General features: G+C 43.0%; 1 protein-coding gene across 4 annotated transcripts in view; it reads left to right on the plus strand.

Annotated features, from left to right (window-relative positions):
• Window positions 1-23,726, plus strand: part of CASP8 (caspase 8) — a 68,698-nt gene that overhangs the window by 688 nt on the left and 44,284 nt on the right. For 2 of the 4 annotated variants that reach the window (XM_029606243.1, XM_029606246.1), the window contains exons 1-3: window positions 85-134; window positions 8,633-8,954; window positions 19,519-19,627. In XM_029606243.1, the coding sequence (XP_029462103.1) occupies window positions 8,644-8,954; window positions 19,519-19,627 (420 nt within the window). In that variant the 5' untranslated portion in view covers window positions 85-134; window positions 8,633-8,643. Of the gene's footprint in view, window positions 1-84; window positions 135-159; window positions 241-8,632; window positions 8,955-19,518; window positions 19,628-23,726 lie in introns of those variants that run through there. The other 2 variants (XM_029606244.1, XM_029606245.1) reach the window with 2 other exon arrangements.

A 23,726-nucleotide genomic window follows, 5' to 3' on the forward strand; every position in this document is an offset into this window, starting at 1 on the left:
GTGTGATTCATATAGGTTTTCTCTTACCGGTAGTAAGAGAGTGCAAAACTCAGACAGGAAGTTGTAGCAACTTCCCTGTCCAGTCTTATGCTTCCTCGTTGCAGGCCTGAAGCCTCAGGCATCACATGGCACGGGTAAGTAAGCACTTTGCCTGGCCGCCCCATCATCCTGAGAATGCTGGACTATCAGCTCTTTCTTTCCTAGGGGTTTTGGAAGCTTTTCAGACGAGATCTCCCAAAGGTTTGACCACGTTTCTTTTTCTTAGACAGGGCTTTCACTGAGTTACAGACTTAGCTGTTTCAATTTCACTTCTCAGTGGTACTTCTGAGAAAGATTATGCTCTGTTTTTATTTTGCAATTGAACAAGGAGAAAGGAGGATCAAGCAATAGGTCGAAGGTCAAAACTTTATTGGACTAACTTAATATTATCTGGGCCTAACGTTTGAGAGTTTTCCTCCCTTTGTTAAGGAACAAAACACAACACTGTAAAGACTGTCTATAAACGCATTTAGATTTATTATCACTGCTTTTGTGATAGGTGGCTAAACTGTGTCTGTGTATGTAGGTGTGGGTGTTTGTGCTTTGTGTCAGAGGAGGCAGAGGGGAAGGGATAACTTTCTGCAATGTCCTGAGAACGGTCTGGAGTTCAGATTTTAGGAGATGGGTAGGTGTTGCAGTGGTCCTAGGGTGCAGAAGTATGCAATAAATCCTGATGATAACAAAGTCCAGTCTTTTCCATCATAACAATATTGGGGATGCAGCACAAAAATATAAAGTCAGAGGAAAAACAGTAATGCTACAAATAGATTACCATAGAGGGCAGAACCTGGAGTGATCCTTATGTTTATTCCCTAGTTGGAAATCCTTCCCTGACTAGTTTATCCTAAATTAATTAAAACACTCCTAATTCTTTGGCATTTCTTTTGCTTCAATACAAGACTTGCTTCTGATTTGACAGTGAAAACATTACAGTATTTTCGATGGGAGAAACCCTGGAAAAAAAGCTTTAAAAACTCTGCCTCATGAGGGTCCTCCCATTTTTATCCTATTTATAGTTTGCTTTTAATTTTTAAGTTTAAAATAAGACTGAAGACTTTGGAGCAGATTAGCTCAGTGACACTTTAACATCAGTGCTGGAAACAGTTCCCCCAGTACTGTAGGCCAATGGTGATGAGTCTTCTGGCTTAGGCCTGGATTCACCATTTTAATCCAGAGAAAACGGGGGTGGGGCCTGCGAAAGCCAGCAGCCTTCACACCACTGCGGTCTTTTCGCTGCCGGCTTTCGCATCCAATAGCTCCACCATGAAAGGTGGTGCTATTGGGTGCTACTGGCGACGATAACGGTGCTTACCTTATCGCCGCCAGTGAAAACATCGCAGCGTCCAACGCCCCGACTCCTCCCCTCGCCTCCCCAACTCCACCCCGACTCTGCCCCCGGCAAGCTATCGCATGCGATAAGCGATAGAAAATGACCCCCTTAGACAGAAATGTCCACCTTGTGACCTGCAATGGTGTGAATTGACACACGACAGGTTGCACAGCTGAAAAGATTTGTACACATACCAACAGTGCATTGTAAGGCACAAGGTTGAAGGATGCCCATTTAGAGGTGTGTATGGAAAACAAGTTCATTTTGTTTAATTTGTCATCTTTTTATTTTGTTTCTTTTTCCCATCTATTTTTTTTTGTTTTTTTGTGTTAGTCATTTTGTTTTTGGAATGCACAAATTTTTACAATGCAGGCTAATTTTTTTGCAAAGCACATTATTATGCAAGCATGATTTAGTCTATTTATTTATTTATTTATTTGTTTGTGTATGTATGTATTTTTATATATCTCGGCACATTCGGAACATCACCTCGGTTTACATGTAACAAAAATGCAGCAACAGGCTTTACAAGCAACACATAAGGGAAATAATATAGCAACAGGCTTTACACAGTAAAACATATATGAGAGTATTAGTGTGCTTTTCATTTGCAAATAACATGTATTGCAAAAAATAGCACAGGCTAAAACAACACAACAGAACTACATTAGGTTTTTGTCTTGCTTCTGATGGAAAATAATCCAAAATGAAACAGGAAATTTCATTGGTGTTCCATATTCATTTAAAAATGACAGCACATCCCAATTGCCTGAGCAACCTCATCAGCCAAAACTTAAGAGAAAAATCAGGCTAGAACTCCATGAGCACACAGCCTGCAGTGTTAGTTTACTTAAAAACTGTTTAATCTTAATATGAGGTTAAAAAATTCTATTAAACAGTTTGTAGTCTAAAAGAGATGCTGAATCTTTTAATTTGTAAATTTGGATCTATCTACAGCACTCAATACAATTGATCATGATATTCTTACTAATCAAACATCTGTTTTGGGGATTAAGAGACCAGTGTGGCATCGGTTTAAATGTTTTATTAAAGGAACAATCCCCACAGATTGGCCTTGAGTGATGTCTTGTGCCTTGGCTTCAGCCCCAATGTTCCATTCTTGTGCCTCTTCTATGCAGTCTGTAACATGAGAGTATTAGCAGGCTTGCTGGAAAAATCTAGCACACGTTTTCAAATGTTTGTGGATGATATATAGCTCTTTGTCGTGAGTAAAAGTGTCTTCACCAATGAAATGAAAATGCTAAACTTTGCTATGTATCGGTTGCACACTGAATGAATGTGAGAGAAAAAGCTTAGACTGAACCTTTCAAAGTAGAAGTACTGTGGGTAGGAAATTACCACCTCCAAACTTGGCGGTTCCCCTGTGCTTGGGTGGATTTCTTTGTCATCTCAGGTCCGTGGACTTGGAATAAGGCACTATATAATATGACCCCAAATTATTTAAAGAATGCTCTTTTATCTTATTAATGCCCTGTCTAGAATTCTGCACTCAGCACACCTGGGCCTTTTTGCCTTAACCAATCTGAAAAAATTCCATTTGACTAGCACAAAGAGTTAAGCCTTTGCTTACATAGATCCTTACCCATGGAATCTGCTTCCCAAATAAATCAGATTGATTAAGGATGATCTAATTTTTTGAGACAAGTTAAAACTTGATTATTTCAAAGAGCTTTTAGTTGATTTTTATTTGTGGGTTTATTTTGTTTTGTTCTCAGTTTGTTGGAGAGTTTTTGCTTGCATTTTGTTGGGGGTTCATTTTCTTCATTGCTATTTATTTTGTCTTGCTTTGCATGTTTCATATAGGTCTCAATATGTGTTTATTAATTTTTTTTCTGAGTAATATACCTAAATTGCTTTAGATATGTGTAACCCCCTAGCGGGGCACAGAAAATGCTGAGAAGCTCTGACACCATTGGGAGCCTTCTGCCAGTCTCTCAGGTTTTTAGGGTTCAGCAAGATAGGCCAAGCATATGGCATAGTGGAACCGAGCTAGAAGCAGGCAGAGAGCCCTGTTTTCTTGAGCTGGACAAGGAGGGCCACTCACCCAAGAATCCCTTCTGTGAACCCCAATACCTCTCTTTTATCTGGTGGTTGCTGGCAGTCAAGGTGACCCCTGCTCCCAAACAAACTCAACATCAAGCATTCTTCCACAACATTGAACTTTTATTCCTGGGGTACCAGCACAGAAACTATTTACAAAGATTTCAAAGAGGGTATTGCACGTCATTTGCACAGGCTTCACAGCCAAGATATAATTTTGTCTAACTCCAAACACAATTAGAAATAGATTGCAATAAACTTAAGCTGTCACTTTACCCAATACCTCCTCCAAACTCAAAGAAATATGTTGCTCACATTTCTATTAGATCCCACAAACACAATGTAAACTGTATATCCCACTCCCACCTTCAGCTGGATACTTCCCATCCCTCCATATACAGCCACATCTGCTCCCAGAATGAGATCAGCTCTTCACGATGTGGACAAATACAGTACTTTCTCCTGGTCCTGCACTTATGTTCCCAGCAGCATTCACGGACATCCCCAGCATCCTTAACACTTCTTCTTCTTGTAAGCGTTCCCTCTTCTCCTTCCTCTGCTTTCCTTCTGGAAAGGGGCCACCTCCTCCTGGTCCTTTCTCCTGTGGGGAAAGCCCAGACTGGTTTGCTGGAGCAATCCTTAGTGAACAGGATGACTTCAGCCTTGGGCCTGTCCCCTAGAGAGGGAAAGCTCCTGCAGGGCCCACTCCAAAACGCAAGGGATCCCTGGGCCCACCAGTCCTGGCTGGCAGCTCCTTCTCACCCCTAATCCATGGTGGGCTCTCCTGCCAAACCTTTCATCCATAACATTCCCATTGACAATGTACGACCTTTTCAGTTACCATTTATTTTTGCAACCTGGTGGCAATTCACTGGCAAGGAACATCCATTTTTTTCCCCAAAGAGTCAACCTTAGGGCTCCACCACTCAAAGACTCCTCCAGCCCTTACTCTAAGACATGGCCACAGTTTGGAGATCCCATCACACATGTTTATTGTTCTATGTATTTTAATTGTCTTATACTATGTTTATTGTTGCATTTCTATTTTTGCTATTGTTCTAAATATAGTATTTTAACTGTTTTGATGTTTCTCGCTTTAATTGTTTTGTTTTTTTTCCTGGAAAGGTAAGTAAAAAAATTGTAGGCATGACTAAATTTATTCATTGAATACATTAACTTTTATATGACCATCCTGAGGATTATCCAAAAATTATATTGTAATGCATGAGCTTTCAAGATCAAAGCAGAGCTTTCTTCAGATTGACTGAGGAAGGCATTTTTGTGGCCTCAAAGGCTCATACATCATCCTCTTTGCATAAATTCTTATGTTGGTTCAATTTAAAAATATTCTAGTTTACAAAGATCCCAGTTTTCTCTGTGACTAATACAGTTATCAGAGCTCTGCACTACAGTCATTTATGAAGAGCATTAGCAATAAATGGAAAAAAAGATCCTAGTACTACTGGAAATGCTAAAATAAATATGATATACAGGCTTATTCATTTTATTAAACCTAGGGGCAAAATGTTGTAAACCAAAATAAGTTGCAGCTGACAAAGGGCTACCCTGTTCTTGTTTTGTGACATCATACACAAACAGCTTGGAAACCTCTCTGCCTGAGTTAGCACCAGGGGCCCAGGAGAGGCATGCCCAGACATGCCTTGCATGCAGATTGCTTGCCATAGATGTATAGAATCCCCGTCATCTTTCTGCTGTACTGAATAACAATCCCAGGTGCATGTTAATTTGGTTCATCTTTGTACGTGTTCTCTTTTTGTGTGTATATCATGCATGGCTTTTGCCTGCAAGGCACTAATGTAGCCTTGTTTTTGCTTGCAGAAATGCTTCTTTATTGTTGTTGTTTTTTGTGGTTTTTTTTTTAAACTTGAGCATATCCTGTTTTAGGGGCATTAAAAATGGGGTGGAGGGTTGGATAGATTTATGTGGGGGCCATGATAGTCCAGATCTGTGCAAACAGGCATGCTGGAGATGAAAATGATACTCCCCCACTTCATACAAGTACAATACACAAGCCAATGGTATCTGCCTAGATGTCATCACAGTTGGCTTGAATCTCCATATTTGGTGGAAGAGACAGAAGGAGAGGATGTGGAAAAAGGGGCATCTTGATGAAATGGGGCATATTTGGCCTGCTTTGTGAAATTCTTACAGGACCCTGAATGGGGACAGAGGTTTGGAGCTCTGCAAGGGGTTCTGTGGCCTTGATCCCATGCATTACTTGCATTCTTAACTCAGCCGCTATTTGATAAAGCATTTATACATGTTAAATAAAAAAAAGAAAACTTAGACAACATTGGGGCAATATTGTAATATTCAATTATGCATATTTATTTCTAGGGTTCTATAGCTGTCCAATGTAGTAGAATACATAATTTAATATCAATGTCTCTATTTTTTGGCAAATTTTGTAGAACTGGGTTCCTGGGAAAAGCTGGATATCTGTGAATTGTTTGGTTGGTTACTCATCCTGAGCTGTGATTTTTCAGGGTTTTCCCCATGTGTTCCATAACTTTACATATTTGCTATGATAATTTGCCATATGTTTTGTACTGTTCCCATCTGTTCTACCAGCAGGCCCAGCGCCATAGAGTGTGCAAACCATGCAATTGCACAGGGTGGCACACCTGGGGGGGGTGGGGGGGGGGCGGGCGGTGCCAGGATCTGGTAGAGGCCCGTGATACCGCCAGTGGACCTGATCTCACCGGCGTGGAAGAAGCAAGAGGCCCGTGAGGCCGCTACTGGACCCCATCCCACTGGCAGTGGAAGAAACAGAAGGCCTGTGTGGCTGCCGGTGGACTCCATCCCGCTGGTGGCAGAAAAAGCCCATCCTGCAGCTCCTCCTCAGGTGCTGGCCCCATGGTAATTCACGGTGCTAGCACTTCCTGTTCAGTTGCAGCAGACTAATCACTGTAGTGCTGGATTCTGCCTTCATTTTTCACCAAGACAGTAGCTATAAGCAGAGCCCCCAGTTTCCTGGGGGAGATTTTTCAAAATTCTGCAGCATATTTGCATAATTTTGCATAAAGTTTCACAACTCTATGTAGAAAAGTCAAATTTTATATTGAAAACCATTCATCTTGTTTAAAAACAAATGTTTAAATAAATGATATACAAATAAATGTATCAACTACAAAACTCAACAATTTATCAAGTCAAGATATACCCCCACACTGGAAAATTTGAGGGGAGAGAGTGGCTAGTTATAACCATTTCGTATCAAGACAGATCTATAATTAGACATTCATGTTACAAGTAAGTAAACCATTTTAAACACAGTGGTCTAGTGGTTAGAGAAAATAGACTGAGAACCAAAGAAACCAGGATTCAAATCCCATTTATATTGATGTTCCTTGTTTTCTTGAGCAAGTTACTTTATCTCCAATTGCCTCAGGTACACACTTACGGGCCGATACAGTACAGTGTTAGCCCGAGTTTGGCCGCGCGTTTTCGACGCGCTAGCTTTACCCCTTATACAGTAAGGGGTAATAGCGCGTCGAAAACGCGCGGCCAAACCTGTGCATGTTGATGGCCCTATTAGTTATTCCCGTGCGATCCAGAAAGCAAAATGTGCAGCGAAGCGTCAGCTGACAAAACCCGCTGACAGCTGCTGCTCCTGTCAAAAAGGAGGCGCTAGGGACGCGCTAGTGTCCCTAGCGCCTCTTTTTACTGTGGGCCCTAATTTGCATAGGCCACCCTCCTGAATCGCGCGCCCAGGAGAGTGGCCTGTGCGTGCGCCGGGTGAGCGGGCGCTCGTCGGCTCTCCCGCGCATTTTTCTGCATCGGCCTGCTAGATTGTAAGCTCTTTTGGGACTTATTGCATTTGAATTGTAAAAAAAAAAGTTATTTAAGCTGCCTTGAGCATTATTTGGAGAGATAGATACAAAATCTAAAATAAGTAACAAATTTAACAGTGAACTGTCACAGTTAAAATTGAAATAGTGCAGCCATCCTTTTTATATTTTCTTGACAAAGTTGTTTTCATCTTTCAGAGTGTATGTGTTTCTGTATGCTAAAAATGCACTAGGTATCACCAGTTTATCATACTGTTAATTACACAGAAAGATATTAGCACATATATTGGATGATATTTGCACATATATTGGTAGACTCCTAGTAATAGATACAAAAGGAAGTTGATTTAGCAAAAGTGTAAAAATTGTCAGCAGCAGTGTGAGTCATCAAGGCTTCTATGAATTGAAGTTTAATGCTTTCTTTGCCAGCTTTCTGTGCCAGCTATGAGACACCAGCAGTTACTGACTTCCTAAATACATCCAAGTCTATGTTAATGGTGTGTGATTGATTAATTATATGTGCAGTGCAAGAATCTTTTTATAAAGCTTACAAAGATTTAAGAGATCTTTGAGGGATCAAACATTCTTGACAGCTTCACATTCCCTCCACTCACTTCGGACAGGAGGAAGGGAATGCTGAGGGAGAGAGAGAGAGTGAGTGTGTGGGTGTAGGGGAATAAAAGAAGAAGATACTCTGCAGGCTGTTTGTGAGGGGAAGGACTGCAGTAGGAGCAGAGAGCAGAGACTGAAGGCAGATAGGCTCCCCTGCAACTTTGTGCAAAGAATTAAATTAAGGAGTGTTAAAGCTTTCAGCGGTGTTGATTCTGTGTCAGATTGTAAAATAATAAGCTAATTATGCAGATCTCTGTGGATCCCACAATCACAGGAGGCTAGGGCAGGGATGCTTAAACCTATTCTTGGGGGGGCACAACAATCAGGTTTGTAGGACAAATGAATATGTATGAGAAATATTTGCATACATAGGAATCTCATGCATATTCATTAGATCTTTCTTGAAAACCCAAGGACCGATTTGAGCATCTCTGGGCCAGGGGCTAAGTTACTTATCCGGCCAGCTCTGAATATCGGACCCTATTGTGTTGTATCCTAGTGTTCATTTCCACCAGAAACAGTAATTATAGTGTTGCATCCTGGTGTTTATTTTCAAAACATAGTCTCTGTAGTTCTACATCCTGGTACTCATTTGTACCACAGGCAGTCGCTTATTATTGTTTCAGATAATGATGCTCAGAGTCAGTCACTGTTGTCTATCCCAACATTGGTACTTCATATTCCTTCAGTAAAATTAGATACATTAAAAACAGAGGACAACCATCACTATTTGGGCTTGCAATGCTTCTTACATGTTTTCCTCTCACTGCTTTTCTAGATAAAAACTAAATGAAAATGGATTTCCATAAGCTCCTGTACAGCATCAGTGAGGATCTGGATACAGATGAGCTCTCTGCTCTCAAGTTCCTATGCCTGGAGCTCATCCCCCCAAAGAAGCAGGAGGGTATCCGAGATGTTAAGGACCTCTTCCAAAAGCTCCAGGAAAAAGAGCTCTTGGAAGACAACAATCTTTCCTTCCTGAAGGAATTGCTCTTTCGAATAAAACGAAATGACCTTCTCATCCGAAAACTGAGCATCAGCAGGGAGGAAATGAAAAGAACACTCCAGGTGCCGGGCATGGCAAAGATTTCTCCATATAGGTAGGTGGCAGATGCAGGAAGCAGCACTCACTCACTCCTTTGAGCAATTACTTTACATTGTTGGAAAACTAAAGGTATTTTTGACTCTGGCTCTTACTGCAACAGTGGTTCACGAATCCAATGGTGAGCAACCTCAAATAGGCAAGGTAAGCAAATGAATCTGGTTCTTTGACCAAAATGATTGGAAATATATCAGATTAATGTGGGCATCCTGAAAAACAGACCTGGTAGACTTGAGGACATGATTTAGGAGCCATTACTTTACAACTTATTTTTAGTGTTCCTAATGAAAATATAAAATGAAATGCCCTCTGAGCTTGATCCTGATTGACTTGAGAGACCTTGCTATCTTAACATAGGAAAGAAGAAAGGCAAAATGAAAATTTTCCTAGCATGTAGACAGATGGACTCAGGACCAGTGAGTTATGCTCCCCTGCCAGCAGATGGAGACAGAGCAAGCAGATGTCACGGTATATATAGTCCTGCAATGACCCTATCCTGCCAGTATTCTCTGTCTCAAGCAGAGACGGAGGGGGATTGCCTTCATTTTGAAAGGTGAATTCTAAATTGAGGAAAAGGAAAAGCCCCGCTCTCCCTCGGTGATACCTAAAAGGTCCCCCCTCAATTGAAATATTCCTGAGGTGATTTCCATGGTCACTCAGAGGTGTACCTTGGTTTGGAAGCCAGTTCCCAGCGTGGACTTTGCTGCTTGTGCAGCTCAAAGGCAGCAGTTACAGGAGGCTGAGCATGGCAGTGACAGCGGCCTTGGAGAGAACGGGCAGCACGCGCAGGGCTCGGCGCGTGCAAGTTGCACAAATGTGCACCCCCTTGCGCGCGCCGACCCCGGATTATATAAGATACGCGCGGCTACGTGCGCATCTTATAAAATCCGGCGTACTTTTGTTTGCGTGGGCGCACTTTTAGAAAATCTACCCCAGAGTGTATGTGGCGTTCAGTGTGCCCTCACGTGCACAACTTTTTAGTGCATTCAGCAGCGCTCCGACTGGGCGCACGTGTTGTACGTGCACCTTGTCACGCTTATTCCTTGGTGCCAGAAGTTTGTGCGCATAAATTTTTCTGCACGAGCCAATTGCATGCACTGTTACCGACGCTAATGGCACCAGTAACCAAGAAGCCTAAATGCCTTTCTCTGCGTTGCCTGTCATATTAGGGCTTCTCAGCCTGACCTGTCTTCCAACATGTGTAAGCGCTGTGCAGATGCTCAGGTAGAGTTGTCTTCCTTGGATTTAGCTAAGCCTGGATCCTCCCATTCTGAAGATGGTCTGGTTCCGGTGCTGGATCTTGGTGCTTCCTTGATTGGCTCCTCCACAGGAGATGGCAGTTCTGTTGGACCCAGTCCAGTATCTTCTGGACTTGGCCTGGATCCAGCTGCTTTTTCTCAGATCGAGTTTTTTCAGGGTTTACAAGCCTTTGTTCAGGCTCAGGCCTCTGCTTCTCCCACTCCTGTCAGTTCAGACCCTAAGCCGGTGGCCCCTCCCTTTTCTATTCCTATGGTTAAGAACCGAGGCATACCTTGTTTCACCACAGGTTTCCCCGGCAGGGACCCAGATGGCACAGATGATGAGGCGTATCCTAATTCATTGGAAGATGGGGGAAATTCCTCCTGGTTTGGAATCATATCTGACCATGTTACAGTTCTTTCATAAAGATGAACTGCCGGCCCTGATTTCCCAGACCTTGAAGATGCTGAGAATGCCTGGGGCAGATCCTATGTCAGAATAGAAGACAAATCCCATTTTGGTTTCCTTGCGTAGATCTTCTTGCATTTTTCCTGTTATGAATGCTAATCAGGGGCTGATTGATCTTGAATGGGATGCCCCCGGAAGCGAGTTTTAAAGGGGGCTGGGCATTAGAGGGTTTCTACCCTCTGGATCCAACTGCGAGAGAGCATTTTGAATTTTCCTAAACTGGATTTGTGCCGTCTCTAAGTGGATGACTATTCCCATGGAAGGAAGAGTGGCCTTAAAGGATGTGCATGATAGAAGGCTTTTGATGCAGTGGCAATGACCTTACAGATTGCTCTTGTGGCCTGTTCTTGTCTGCTTCTCTCTCAGGAGGTGAATGATTCTGGGGTCAATTCCAGAGCAATTATGGATCCCGCTGCCAACTTTTTAGCAGATGCGGGTTGTGATTTGGTCCGTATTTTGGCCAGAGGAGTGGCATTGGTGGTAGTGGCTAGACGTCAGCTGTGGTTGCAGAATTGGTCAGTTGATGCTGCATCTAAAGCTAATCTTATGAAAATGTCCTTTAAAGTGGGGTGAGTCTCCACTCCCCCGGAAGATAAGAAGAAACAGTTGCAGGGCCCCTTTTCTATGAAGGGGTCATATTAGAGGTTCCCAGTGTTTTCATTCCTACAGGAACTCCACATTTCAGAGGCCTTGGCATTTTGATAGGTCTTAGTCCTTTCACCCCGACAGTCTAAGAGAGACCTGTCCTTTGCTTCCCAGTGAAGGTTTGCCGACACTCCTTCTGGACAAGGAGATAGGGGGTCGCCTATCTCTCTTTTATCAGAGGTGGGTCGAGATCACATCGGATCATTGGTCCTGGAAGTGATACGGGAAGGATATGCACTGAAATATTGCAGCACTCCTTGGGACATGTTTATGGTGTCTCCTTGCTACTCCTCGCAGAAGAAGCAAGCAGTGGAATCTATGCTTCTAAGGCTCCTCAGGCTGAGGGCTGTAGTTCTCATGCATATGTCTCAGGAAAATATGGGGCGTTATTCCATTTATTTTGTTGTGCCCAAGAAGGAAGTTTCCTTTTGTCCCCATCCTGGACCTCAAGAGTGTCAACAGTGACTCATTTTCATATGGAAACCTTGTGCTCGGTGATAATGGCCATGCACTCGAGGGAGTTCCTGACTTCCCTGGATCTGTCTGAAGCATACCTTCATATTCCCATCCAGTTGGAGCACCAATGTTTTCTGCGCTTTGTGGTACTGGATCACCATTATCAGTTTTGGGCACTGCCCTTTGGTCTAGCTACCACTTCCAGAACATTTTTCAAGGTTATGGTGGTCAGGGCGGCGGCACTGAGAAAGGACGGAATCCTGGTGCACCCACACCTGGGCGACTAGCTGATTTGAGCCAAGTGCTTGGAAGAGAGCAGCCTGGTGACCAACAAGGTGATCTCCTTGCTGCAAGAGCTCAGTTGGGTGGCAAACCTGGCCAAGAGCAGTCTCCAGCCTGCTCGGTCGTTGGAATATCTGGGTGTTCAGTTCAATATGAGGCTGGGCAAGGTTTTTCTGCTGGATGCACGGATCCAGAAATTGATGTCCCTAGTGTGTCAGTTGATGAACACGGTACACCTGGCGGTATGGAGCAATCTTCAGGTGCTCAGTTTGATGGCAGCAACCCTAGAACTTGTGCCTTGGGCGAGGGCACATATGTTTCCTCTTCAGCACTCACTGCTGTCTCGCTGGAACCCGCAATCTCAGAACTATTCGGTTCGCCTCCACTTGCCGATGGACAACTGTTCTCACCTGCAGTGGTGGTTGCAGGAAGCTCATCTGAGAAGGGTTATGTCCTTGTCCTCCCTGAATTGGCTGGTTCTTAGGACAGAGTGAGTATCCTGGGTTGGGGAGCTTACTGTCAGAGCTGGTGGCCCAGGGACAATGGATGACTGAAGAGGTCCTCTGGAACATCAATTGCTTGGATGCCCGGGTGGTCCGGTTAGTGTGCTTGCAGTTCAGCCAGAGACTTCAGGGTCAAGCGGTCCATGAGATGTCAGACAATGCAATGATGATGGTCTGCATCAATCACCAGGGATGAATCAAGAGACACCAAGTGTCACAGGAAATAGATCTCCTCATGGAATGGGAAGACTCTCAGCAGTGAGAGTCTGCACCCTGGAGAGTGGGTGTTGTCTGCCAAGGCTTTTCAGTGGATAGTAGGCCGTGGGGCCTCCCCGTCCTTTAACCTGGTGGCCACTGCTCGCACTGCAAAAGTTCCTCGTTTCTTCAGTCACAGGAGAGATCCGTGGTCCCTGGGCATCAATGTACTCACATTCAGGCCTGGCCGGAAGTCGAGTTGCTTTATGCCTTTTCTCTGTGGCCTTTGGTGGGCAGGATCATTCGCAGGATCGAAGACCACATGGGGCTAGTACTTCTGGGGGCTCCAGGTTGGCCCAGGCATCTATGGTAAGCGGATTTGTGGAGGCTTCTGACAGAGAACCCCTTTCATCTTCTGCCACACACAGATCTTTTGCAGCAGGGGCCAGTTCTTCACAAGGATCTGGCTCGGTTCTGTCTTACAGTTTAGCTCTTGAGAGGGCGCGCCTGTTGAAACGTGGCTATTCTTCTGCTGTGATTGCCACCTTACTCTGCACTTGGAAGTTCTTCACTTCTCTAGCATGTGTGTGTGTTTGGAGAGTGTTTTGAGGCCTGTTGTGAGGAGTCCGTGTTCTTCTTCGTTCAGTTAAGATCCCGCTTATTCTGGATATTTTTCAAGATGGGTTGCATAAAGGTTTGGCCCTTAATTCCTTGAAGGTTCAGGTTGCGGGTCTTAAACTGCTTCAGGGGTGAGGTGAATGGTATCTCCTTGTCGACCCATCTCAATGTGGCTCATTTCTTGAAGGGAGTGAAGCACCTTCGGCCTCCCTTGAGGCTGCTAGTTCCCTTGTGGTGTCTTAATTTGGTGATGGATTTTTTGGTGGGACCTATGTTTCAACCACTGCACAGCCTTTCCTTGTGGGTATTAACCTTGAAGACTGTGTTCCTGGTGGCTATATGTTCTGTGCATTGCATTTCTGAGCTGCAGACCTTGTCTTCCCAGGAGCTGTTCCTTCGGGTGACTCCAGGGGCATTACAGCTGCGTACTGTTCCATCCTTCTTGCCTACGGTGGTCTTGGACTTTCATTTAATTCAGTATATTTCATTGCCGTCCTTGGATAAAGTTAGGGATGTGGAGGAGTATCGTCTCCTGTGTTCCTTAGATGTCAAGAGACTTGTAATGCGGTATCTGGAGGTTTCTGAGCCTTTCCTGAAGACAGATTGCCTGTTTGTCCTTCATGGTGGAAAGAAGCAGGGTGAACCAGCTTTGTGGGCTTCGATAGCTTGCTGGATTATGGAGGTGGTCATGGCTGTGTATGTGGATGCTGAAAAGCTGTTGCCTACTCAGGTTAGGGCTCATTCCACTAGGGCTCAGGTAGTGTCATTGTTGGAGGTTAGATTGTTATCTCCTATCAATATCTGCCAAGCTGCGACGGGGTCCTCCTTACACACTTTTTCTAGATTTTATCGTCTGGATGTGCAGGCCTGGGAGGACGCAACTTTCGTGCGGTGTTGACTGGACCACAGGCAGCCTCCAACCCTGTTCGGGAGTTGCTTTGGTACATCCCACTGGTCTTGATTCAATCTGTCTACACGCTAGGGAATGGAGAAATTACTTACCTGATAATCTAGTTTTCCTTAGTGTAGACAGATGGACTCAGCTTCCTGCCCTTGGCTGCTGAATGCTTGTATCAATGGTCCTCCTGTGGGGCTATGGTTCCCAAGGGATTACTGGTAAGTGTTCAGACAGTCCCTAGCTTGAGGTACCTATGTTTTTACTTGAGTTCAGTGTTTATTGTTGGTTGAGTACAGATATGGTTGACTGTTTTTTAAACATGTTTTTAATCAAATATTTTGCTAATCTGTCCACAATTGCTTTTGAAGAGAATACTAGCAGGCTGGGGTCACTGCAGGAGAATATATACTGTGATGTCAGCTTGCTCCATCTCCATTTGCTGGCAGATGGTCCTGAGTCATCTGTCTATACTAAGGAAAATGAAATTATCAGGTAAGTAATTTCTTCAGTGCCCTCTGTCTTGCCAATCTTGGGTCCCTTAGATTGAATGTTATTGCAGATCCTGAGCAAGGGTCAGCCAGATGCATCCTTGGGAGGTCAAACCTGGGGACAGAATCCTCATGGGGCTTGCTTCTGGACTCAAGATCATCCTTGAGTCCCAGCCTCCCCTTTGCTCTTTATTGCAGTGGCATGATGAGTAAGCAGGATGAACACATCACCTGAGGAGGTGGTGGTAGAGCATATCTCTGTGAGAGGGCTGCCCCCCTCCAAACCCAGAAGTCATATCAGTGGTGAGGTTTCTGAGAGCTGCAATAGAGGGAAGCTTATTGATGCAGATACCTCAAGTACTGTTCCTTCCCTCTGATCTGATAGTTGTCCCCCTTTTGGAGGTTTTCATTTACCAGTAGGTGCTTTAACGTAATGCGGTCTGTTTCATCAGGCTGAGCTCCATAGGTGTGCGCCTTTTGTAGTGACAGTCTTTGGCCAAATGTCTTCTCTTCTCACAGTTAAAACAAGCTGGGGTGGCCTGAGCTTTGTGACTGGGTTACAGAACTAGAGCTGACCTGCTCTGAAGATCGTTGCCGGTGTCCCACACTCTTACTTTATGCTTTTTATCCATGGCTTGGGCGAGTTATCTTTCTAGTTTCTGCACTAATTCTGGCATCAATTGGGTCTGGTGGAAGGCATCCGCTACTTCCAACACTTTCTCTAGGATGAGCCCTGGGTGCTAACACACCCAATTCCACATAGACTGTCCATCCGATCCAGCAATTTCTCTAGGAGGACCTGATTGGCTATTTTGAGGCCTGTCTTCAGCTTTGACAGTAGCCACTTCTACTTGGCATCATTTAGCTGATGAAGAAGGCTTCATGGACTCTCCACAAGTTGTAGGCTACCCCTCCCAAATAGATGCCATTATGTTTCCATAGTGTAACCTGCCCTTTCCAGGATTGTGATTTTAACATCTGAAAGCTGGATTTCCCATCTGGATTAGCAGCTTGAAAGGCTGCTCAACGTTTGCTTGTAATTAGATTTGAGAGGTACATGGACCAGTCTTGCAGGCGGTCCTTTCAAAATTCTTTAAGAAAACTTCTGGATCTTTACCTGCCTTCATTTTAAACAAGATTGGAAGCAATGGGATTGTTCATGGTGTGGTGACATGCACTGCTTGGGCTAGTTTGGAAACCTGCTCATGTAAGAGTTGAACCCCTCTTTGGAGCTGCTGCTGCCCTTTGAAGGTCTGAATTACTTGCTCCATATTAGCCTACTGGCTACGGCAACACAGGGTTCTGCCCTGTTCAGGAGTGCATACCAATAAAAGTCTCCCTTTCCCTCAGGAATAAAAGAAGGTAAAAACCTGCCTGTTACGATCTGACTCAGTATATAAATCCAGGCAGAGCTAATCTCCTTAGCCTACTATAAAATAATCTTTAAGAACATAAGAAATTGCCATGCTGGGCCAGACCAAGGGTCCATCAAGCCCAGCATCCTGTTTCCAACAGAGGCCAAAAACCAGGCCACAAGAACCTGGCAATTACCCAAACACTAAGAAGATCCCATGCTACTGATGCAATCAATAGCAGTTGCTATTCCCTAAGTAAAATTGATTAATAGCTATTAATGGACTTCTCCTCCAAGAACTTATCCAAACCTTTTTTGAACCCAGCTACACTAACTGCACTAACCACATCCTCTGGCAACAAATTCCAGAGCTTTATTGTGCATTGAGTGAAAAAGAATTTTCTCCGATTAGTCTTAAATGTGCTACTTGCTAACTTCATGGAATGCCCCCTAGTCCTTCTATTATTCGAAAGTGAAAATAACCGAGTCACATCTACTCGTTCAAGACCTCTCATGATCTTAAAGACCTCTATCATATCCCCCCTCAGCCATCTCTTCTCCAAGCTGAACAGTCCTAATCTCTTCAGCCTTTCCTCATAGGGGAGGTGTTCCATCCCCTTTATCATTTTGGTTGCCCTTCTCTGTACCTTCTCCATCGCAACTATATCTTTTTTGAGATGCGGCGACCAGAATTGTACACAGTATTCAAGGTGTGGCCTCACCATGGAGCGATATAGAGGCATTAGGACATTTTCTGTTCTATTAACCATTCCCTCCCTAATAATTCCTAACATTCTATTTGCTTTTTTGACTGCTGCAGCACACTGAGCTGACGATTTTAAAGTATTATCCACTATGATGCCTAGATCTTTTTCCTGGGTGGTAGCTCCTAATATGGAACCTAACATCGTGTAACTACAGCAACGGTTATTTTTCCCTATATGCAACACCTTGCATTTGTCCACATTAAATTTCAGCTGCCATTTGGATGCCCAATCTTCAAGTCTTGCAATGTCCTCCTGCAATGTATCACAGTCTGCTTGTGATTTAACTACTCTGAATAATTTTGTATCATCTGCAAATTTGATAACCTCACTCGTCGTATTCCTTTCCAGATCATTTATATATATATATATATATATATATATATATATATTGAAAAGCACCGGTCCAAGTACAGATCCCTGAGGCACTCCACTGTTTACCCTTTTCCACTGAGAAAATTGACCATTTAATCCTACTCTCTGTTTCCTGTCTTTTAACCAGTTTGTAATCCACGAAAGGACATCGCCTCCTATCTCATGACTTTTTAGTTTTCGTAGAAGCCTCTCATGAAGGACTTTGTCAAACGCCTTCTGAAAATCCAAATACACTACATCTATGGTTCACCTTTATCCACAGGTTTATTAACCCCTTCAAAAAAATGAAGCCGATTTGTTAGGCAAGACTTCCCTTGGGTAAATCCATGTTGACTATGTTCCATTAAATCATGTCTTTCTATATGCTTTACAATTTTGTTCTTGAGAATAGTTTCCACTATTTTTCCCGGCACTGAAGTCAGGCTCACTGGTCTATAGTTACCTGGATCGCCCCTGGAGCCTTTTTTAAATATTGGGGTTACATTGGCCACCCTCCAGTCTTCAGGTACAATGGATGATTTTAATGATAGGTTACAAATTTTAACTAATAGATCAGAAATTTCATTTTTTAGTTCCTTCAGAACCCTAGGATGCATACCATCCGGTCCAGGTGATTTGCTACTCTTTAGTTTGTCAATCTGGCCTACTACATCTTCCAGGTTCACAGTGATTTCGTTCAGTTCGTCTGTTGTAGCCAGGTCCTGGGGGAATAAAAACTTTCCCCTCTCTTTTTGGTGTGGTTCTCTCCCTGTGCAAGACTTAGGGCAGAAATCCTTGACTGACACCATATATGACACTGTGAGCAGTCTTGGGTTGGTCAAAGAACAGATTCAGGCTAGACTCTGGCTGTTTTTTTATAAGCTTCTTTATTAATGATCAGAAAACAAAACAAAAACAGCTCTGCTTAACTTTGCAGTTTAAAAAATAAAAACAGCAATATAACACACAATTCAGCAGTATTAGCTTTCCCTAGACTTTTTTTCTTCCCTGACACATCATGTTTTCCCTGGGCCTAACTGCTTCTTCCCTTCTAAGGGAACATTCTCAGAGACATATTCTCTTCCTGTCTGTGGTTTAGGTGGACCAGGCTAAATACCTAGTCCTGGACTTTTATTACCTGGTCTCCTTTACAATGTGTTTTCATTGTAAGTTTATCTTACAATTATAAAGAATTAAAAAAAAATACTGTTTAAATGTACATGTTAAAAATTCCTACAAATTATATCCAGAGGAAAATATTGTCTTAATAACAGTACATGAAAAAACAAAAGACAAGTGAGATATAATATGAAATAATTTATTGGTAGACTCAATCTCAGCTTATTTAAAGTGCATCAGTAACGAACTTGTAAAACTTGCTGTATAGTGAGTGCTAATTTTTGGACTATTAAGGCAAATTTCAAAAGCCATTTAACTGAATTAAGTGACTGTTTAGAAATTGCACACATGTCCTGGGTGAAACGACTGAGGGGGGATATGATAGAGGTGTTTAAAATCATGAGAGGTCTAGAACGGTTAGATGTGAATCGGTTATTTACTCTTTCGGATAGTAGAAAGACTAGGGGGCACTCCATGAAGTTAGCATGGGGCACATTTAAAACTAATCGGAGAAAGTTCTTTTTTACTCAACGCACAATTAAACTCTGGAATTTGTTGCCAGAGAATGTGGTTCGTGCAGTTAGTATAGCTGTGTTTAAAAAAGGATTGGATAAGTTCTTGGAGGAGAAGTCCATTACCTGCTATTAAGTTCACTTAGAGAATAGCCACTGCCATTAGCAATGGTTACATGGAATAGACTTAGTTTTTGGGTACTTGCCAGGTTCTTGTGGCCTGGATTGGCCACTGTTGGAAACAGGATGCTGGGCTTGATGGACCCTTGGTCTGACCCAGTATGGCATTTTCTTATGTTCTTATGTTCTTAAACTATGCCCGGGGATTGACAACATGCTTAATTTTACCCATATTCAGAGTAGGCATTTCCTGGGAAGGGAAATGACATGTGTAGATTACGTTTTTCAGACCTATTCATATTTTTTTTCAAGAGAAAAATTATCTGCAGAAAAAAGCAGGTATAAATCTCTGCTGATACTTTCCCCTGAGCAATTTTTACATGGAAAATATACGTGAGTAAACAGCACTGGTTTAAACCTGACTCTTAGCACCTGGTCATTTGAATTGTTTGTTCACTGTCACACCAAAATTAAACATGAGCTAGCTTCCCGCCTCTTGCTCCCCCACCAACTCACAGTGAAGCCAACTATCTTTTCTGTATTCCAGGAACCTACTTTTGCAGCTGGCCGAAGATATGACAAAGGAGGAAATAAGCGATTTCAAGTTTTGTTTGGGCAAGAAGCTTCCAAAATCCATACTGGAGAATGAGGATACAGTAAGAGGATGCCATTTTTATGGGTTCTTGTGAGGTTTCTGAGAGTTTGCACACCCAGGGCAGCAACAAGGGAGAGGAGTCTCTCAGAATGACTTCATAATCTTCTTATAGAAATGCACACAATGCCCTAAGGAGGATAAAAATGTCCTGTCCCAACTATCTGATGGCTGCAGGACTCTAACAGCAGCTAGAAATATTCATCAAGACTTAATTTGTTTGAATAACTAAGTAAAGTAACTGATTATAAGTAACAAAACGATAGTTTTGTTACTTATAATCTGCGTAAGTGGCAGCTGCCACTGCCACTTACGCGGATACGTCAGTAATTATCCGGTTAAGTGGCAGCAGCTGCCAGCACATACTCAGAGAGTTCCTGACTATTTTTAATTTGTGTTTTTTGTTTTTGGTTTTACTATTTTTTATCATAGCACTGGAAACTCAACTCCATCCCTGACCCAAGGGGTAAGTTTCCAGTGCTGAAAAAGGCATGCTGGCCAGATGCAGTCTCTCTCATGGGGAAGTACTGCTTAATGCCCTCATTTGCATGGAATTTTCATGCAAGGGTACTTAGCAGTGCTCCCATTTAGGAACATGCATTTTCTGTGCGCAAAACTCCTTGCTGGAAGGCCATAAGATTTGTGCCCAGAAAATGTGCACTCAAATGCAGGCAGAAAGATGCATTCGATTAAATGCACCTTTCTGCATCAGCCTGCCTGAGAGGGAAGCAGTACAAGAGAGAGAGTCTGCATACTGACAGAAAAACAGAATAGGTCACTGCTGACTCACCCCCTGGCAGGGCTGCAACAGATTCAAGGGGAATCATGACATCCCTTGGAAAATAACTCTTTGTCCCGGAAGACCTATCTCATGTCGGGGTCCGGAGCCCAGCTACAGGCCGCATGGACGTCGGAGCCGCACCTCCCCCCCAACCCAGAAGGAAGTGCAACGGGAACTACGGCACTGACCTCTTCGGGAGCAGGCTTCCCAGCTCTTTAAAGTAAGGCCGGGACCTGGGCATTGCGCGCCTTCCGTCGCGCGCCTAAGGAGCGCAACCAAGGAGCAGGCCCCTTGGCGTGCCCCTTAGGTGCGCACTGCTGCCCCCGAACTTTCTCTCCAAGTACTGAACTCGCTCCACGGCATTGAACTTTCTCTTATTTGTACTGGACTCACCTCTGTATTGAATTTACCTTCTGCAATCACCCCACCCACACCCAGCAGACAAATCTCTCCACTCCCCCCTCTTCCTCTTCCTACCCCCGCCCCAATGGCCACTCACTATATCCCTCGCATCCACCTCCCCCACAACAGATGTTCCCACCAACCAGCCCACCCTCCACCTCCCCCCCATAAGTCCCTGCTCCCCATCCTCACTACCCCCTTCACTCAAATTCTAGGAATCACCACCCTCTCGATCATTGTGTTCAACGCCCAATCTCTCTCCAAGAAAACCTCTATCCTCAACGACCTCCTCATCGACTGCAAACCAGAGAAACAGATACGGTCCTCCTTAACCAACTACCCACCCTCTCATATGAAATTCTCTCTATCCCTCAACCCAAAAAAAGAGGAGGTGGTCTCCTCCTGGCTTTCAAAAAATCCCTCAACCTTAAATTAACAAACATTGCTTCAGCCCCCAAACTAGAAGTCGGCCTATTTAAATCCCCCACCCTACAGATATGCCTCATCTACGCCCCCCTGGGCTCCATTGAACGTGACCCCTCACCCGTAATTGAATTCATCACTGCCAATATCAACATGGAAATCCCATCCATAGTACTGGGAGACTTCAATCTCCATGTTGATGCCACCCCCCTTACCTCCTCCTGCGAAACCTTCCTCACCTCCCTCCATGCCATAGGCTTCAAACAGATTATTACGTCACCTACCCACCAAGCTGGACACACTCTAAACCTCATCTTCATTAATCACAGCATCGTACCCTCCCCCCCCCCCCCCCCCCCCGACTTGCTCCCCAGTTCCCTGGTCAGACCACTTCCTCATCGAAACGTACCTCCACATAAACACCTTGACAACTCCTAACCCACCGCAAGGCACCACAATTGTATTTCGAAAACCCTGTACTGGCGAGGAACTATCCCAGGCAATTGCCAACTCCATACACGACCTCGACTGCTCTAACCCTGAGGCGGCCCTCACCTCCTGGACTGAAATCACACTTGAAATCGCCAACAAACTCTGTCCCATCTCCAGACGTGAACTGCAACCTAATTCTAAAAACCACCAACCCTGGTACACAGCTGAGCTGAAAACCCTAAAAAATATACTCAGGCAGCGAGAAAGAATCTGGCGTAAAGCCCCCTAGCCCCAACACGCCTCGAGCTATAAATCTGCCCTCCACCACTGCAGGACAGCCACCCTCAACACCAAATGAGACATTAGAGAGTTCACCATTAAATCTGCATTGGGAATAAAAGACATCCCCAAATATTTAAAACCTCTGGGAGACCACTTAATTATAGAGATGGGCAGTGAAGATTACGTACAATGAATATTAAGTGGTATTAAGTCAGTTTTGTTCCAATTAACCTTAAAACCAGAAAAAGTTGAGTATTCTACCATTAAGATTAATAGATCATTTAAAGTATTCTCAGGATACAATAAGAATAATAACAAATCATCAGCATATGCAGATATTTTGTAATTTTGATTTCTTACAGAAATTGCAGAGATGAGAACATTTTGCCAAAAGGCAAGTAAGAGTGGTTCTAACATTAAGATAAAGAGCAAAGGTGATAAAGGGCATCCTTGCCTAGTACCTCTGTTCAAAGAAAAAATATTAGAGAGAAAGCCATTGACCAAGATCCTGGAATGCTGATTACTATATAACACCTTTACATATTTTATGAACACATCCCCAAAACCAAAACATTTAAATACACTAAATATGTAATCCCATTCAACTCTATCAAAAGCCTTCTCTACATTAATAGATAAAGCTAACAGTGGGTATTGTTTTGTAATGGCAATGGTAATAAAATCATGGAAAATCCTAGAAATATAAAAAATGTGTCTACCTTTCATAAACCCAACTTGGTCTGGATGAATCAGTTTTTCTAAAATTGGGTTTAGCCTTGTAGCTAAGATTTTAGAGTAGATTTTTCAATCTACATTTTTCAGTGATATTTGTCTATAGTTGTTGTTTTTTTTTTTAACCAATAAAGGGTCTTTACCTGGCTTTTCTAGTAGTATTAATGTAGCTTCTAAAAAATTACCAGGAGCGTTACCCAAATGCATAAAATGAGAATATAAGGTCTTAAATCTGGGAATTAAAGCGGAGTGAAAAATTTGATAAAAATTTATTACATAACTATCAGGACCCCGGTGATTTTTGTGAAGGGAGGGAACTAATTGCCTACTTAATGTCTGTCAATTGGGGAATCTAAATAAATCTTATCTTCCTCTGGCAGATATGGTACATTAAGTTTAGCAAAAATTGCTTCGCAGTTTTTGCTAGCTTTTTTTCATCAGGGACCTCAGATGTATACAAAGATTGGTAATAATGCTGAAATTAACATAAAATTTCAATATTTTTTAGCAAAATGGAGGACTTAGAAGTTTTTATAGAATGAATATGACTTATTTTTTTGATAGCAAGATACTGTGTGAGGAGCTTTCCTGACTGGTTTTTATCTGTGTAATATTGGGATTTTTGTATAAAAATTGATTTTCCAGCTATTTGACTAAGCAAGGCATTATATTCATATTTCAATTTAGTAAGGCGAAATAAAACATGAGGTAAGCCCTTTTGAATATGTTCATCCTCTAGCACAGCAATTGCTCATTCTAAGGAGTTTATCTTTATATAATTTGATTTATTTTTAAATGCAGCATAGCTTATAATTTCACCACAGACAGTAGCTTTAAAGGCTTCCCAAACAATATGACAAGGGGTTTCATTTACTTCATTAAGAATAAAGAACTCATGAATTTTCTGAGAGATATTTTACTTATAGACTTATCTTCTAGCAATGCAGTATTTAGTCTCCAATTGGGTGATCTCTGATTAAAATTTGGAATGGAAAATGACATAGTAACAGCTGCATGATCTGAGATCAAAATAGGGAGAATCTCAGCTTAA

The sequence above is a fragment of the Rhinatrema bivittatum genome, chromosome 6, assembly GCF_901001135.1.
Source record: "Rhinatrema bivittatum chromosome 6, aRhiBiv1.1, whole genome shotgun sequence".
In the NCBI taxonomy this organism is placed as follows: domain Eukaryota; kingdom Metazoa; phylum Chordata; class Amphibia; order Gymnophiona; family Rhinatrematidae; genus Rhinatrema; species Rhinatrema bivittatum.